The following is a 2,915-nucleotide window of genomic DNA, read 5'->3' on the forward strand; positions in this document are numbered from 1 at the left end:
CAGCTGTCAAGTGTGCCGCTGGTCAACTTCGGAGTATACTGAAATGTGGTTTGATAAAGAAACTACAACATCCAGATACTAGTGGTTTATTGCTGATTAAAAATAGGCAGGTTGTCGTCACAGTGCCCCCTTGGTGTTGGCGCTTTCGCCGCCCGCGAATACGGGCGGGGCACGGGGTCGGGCTACGGCGGGCGAGATTCGCCCCTCCGTAAGCACTGTGTCAAATCCGGTGGTGCCGCCGGCGAGTCTGCCCACCAGGTGGGACCCTGTTCAGGGAGGCCCAGTGAGCGGCTCTAGCCAGGCGGCACATGTCTTCTTCCGAGGTGTGGGCCGGCGAGCTCAGGTCCGAGGGTTCGGACCGGCTCAAGCCGGCGGAGGTCGTATTGTCAATCCGGTGAGCCGCCGGCGAGGTCGGAGCCGTCAACAGTGACGGCTGCCCTCAAGCCGGCGGACTGGGTCACTCCAGTGCTGGAATCGCATCCTCGTCGAGCTCCTCCACCTCTACTAGCTCTCGAGGATACCGATATACTCTCCCGAAGACGGGGACTGGGCGGCTCGCACCTTGGCCTGTGGCGGGGACGTCGAGCGGGCTGGGGAGCGGCTCGCGCGAGAGGGGCGCTGCGGCAGCGGGGCCGCTGCTAGGTGCAGCGGCGGTGCCGTCCGGCGCGGCGGCGGCGACGGCGGCCCCAGCTCGGGCATGGAGAGGGGAGGCGTCCGCCGAGGCCCCGGTGACGGGGGACCCTCGCCCGCGGGGGCGAACACGGAACAACCGGGGGACACCTGGCGCACCAGGCGTCCCCAGCCCACCGGGCAAGGACCCTACTGTGCCGAATATGGCACTACATAATGTATCGTGTTATGATAGATCTACCTATAAACGTTCCTATTTGTAATAATGATTCAGTGTCGTGTAACCTCTCTCAATAAACGCATGTATCGACTATTGGATTTTATTTATCTGAACACACGCAAGATAACAACAGTGATGACCCCGACTACAACAGCAGACAACAGTGACGACACCAACACCACCGCCGCCGCCACAATCAAAGACAGAGATCACGGAGTTAGCTGGTGTAACAGTTTCATCACGACTTCCAGAGTTTTGGTGCGACCAGCCACGGCTTTGGTTTGTGCAATGTGAAGCAATATTAGGACCGCAGAAGATAAGTGACGAGTCGCGATTTAATATGGTAATCGCCAAACTAGGGAAAGATGTTATACAACAAGTTAGTGATATACTTCTGAAGCCGCCCGAAACGAAGAAATACGATGCTTTGAAGGCTCGACTCCTAACTGTGTACGAAGAGTCTGAAATAAGGCAATTCCAGAAGTTATTAAGTGAAATGGAGCTCGGCGACCAAAAGCCTTCACAGCTTTTGCGTCGTATGAAGGATTTAGCACGTGATAAAATACCTGATGAAACCTTACGTATTATGTGGCAAGGACACTTACCGCCGTCGGTACGAGCAGTGTTAGCAGTCAGTGAATGTACGGACTTGACCAATCTTGCAACAGTAGCGGATAAAATTGTGGAAACATCGAGACCATTGCAGATAGCAGAAGTACAGGCATCCACGTCAAACTTCAGTACCAGCAACGATAACGCTTTTATATTGGCCGAGATAGCCAAATTGAGCTTGAAAATAAGAGATATGGAACGATATAGAGGAATGTACAGAAACAACGACTATGGAAGAGGGCGATCACGCTCTGCATCTCGAGGACGACGTAACCAAAGTCGCCGCACGCCTGATAGTCCAAATTGGTTGTGCTACTACCACCACAAGTTTCGGAATCAAGCAAAAAAGTGCACAGAACCCTGCGCGTGGAAAAAGTCTGACGATCAGGGAAACTAAACAAGGTGCAATCGCAGGCGGAGATATGCACTATCACCCCTTTTCCCCGTTTATGTGTTACGGACAATAATAGTGGATTAAAATTCTTAGTGGACACAGGTGCTAATATTTCGGTAATACCAGTGACAAAAAAGCATTTATATAATCATAAAAGTGACAATTATAAACTGTATGCAGCGAACGGCACCGAAATAAAAACCTATGGTGTAAAATATCTTGACCTTGACTTTAACTTGCGGCGGCCATATCGATGGTCCTTCGTCCTCGCCGAAGTGAAATAGCCAATTCTCGGCGCAGACTTTTTAAGCCATCATAAGTTAATGGTGGACGTTCATAGAAAAAAACTCATCGATTCCGTAACAACCATATATTCAGTTGCTACAGTGACGTTATCCAATCAACTTTCAGTGCGAACAATAGACAATAACAACGAATATAGTGACTTGTTGGCCGATTTTCCCGAAATCACAAAACCTATATGTTTTAAACAATCAACTCATCACTCCGTAGTTCATCACATCGAGACTACAGGTTCACCAGTTTACGCGCGACCACGACCTCTACCTCCCGATAAGTACAAACGCGTGAAGGGAGAATTTCGTCGCATGCTGGATATGGGCATCTGTCGACCCTCAAAGAGTAGCTGGGCGAGTCCGCTCCATGTAGTAAACAAGAAAAATGGTGAACTACGACCCTGCAGAGACTACAGGCAGCTGAATTCTATAACAAAACCCGACAGATACCCGATACCGCGAATTCAAGACTGTACTTACCTATTATCAGAAAAAAAAATATTTTCACGAATAGATCTGCAAAGGGCATATCACAACATCGGCATCGCAGAAGATGATATTGAAAAAACCGCAATAACAACACCTTTTGGCCTCTACGAATTTACGAGAATGACCTTCGGATTGAAAAACGCAGCACAGACTTTCCAAAGATTTCTAAATGATGAAGTTTTACGGGATTTGGATTTTATTTTTATATACATCGATGACGTAATCATAGCATCATCATCGAAGTCGGAACACAGAAAACATTTAAGGATGATAT

The 2,915-nt window shown here is 49.2% G+C and overlaps 1 protein-coding gene across 1 annotated transcript; it reads left to right on the forward strand.

Annotated features, from left to right (window-relative positions):
* The first annotated feature begins 1,190 nt into the window (after nt 1-1,190).
* Nucleotides 1,191-1,859, forward strand: LOC126381678 (uncharacterized). Its single transcript, XM_050031134.1, has one exon. It carries the CDS (start codon nt 1,191-1,193, stop codon nt 1,857-1,859), a length of 669 nt encoding a protein of 222 aa, XP_049887091.1.
* The last annotated feature ends 1,056 nt before the right edge of the window (nt 1,860-2,915 follow it).

The sequence above is a fragment of the Pectinophora gossypiella genome, unplaced genomic scaffold, assembly GCF_024362695.1.
Source record: "Pectinophora gossypiella unplaced genomic scaffold, ilPecGoss1.1 Pgos_81, whole genome shotgun sequence".
Lineage (NCBI taxonomy): Eukaryota > Metazoa > Arthropoda > Insecta > Lepidoptera > Gelechiidae > Pectinophora > Pectinophora gossypiella.

Coding starts and splice junctions, on each gene's coding strand:
- LOC126381678 (XM_050031134.1), top strand. CDS start 1,191: ATGGTAATCGCCAAACTAGGGAAAGATGTTATACAACAAGTTAGTGAT.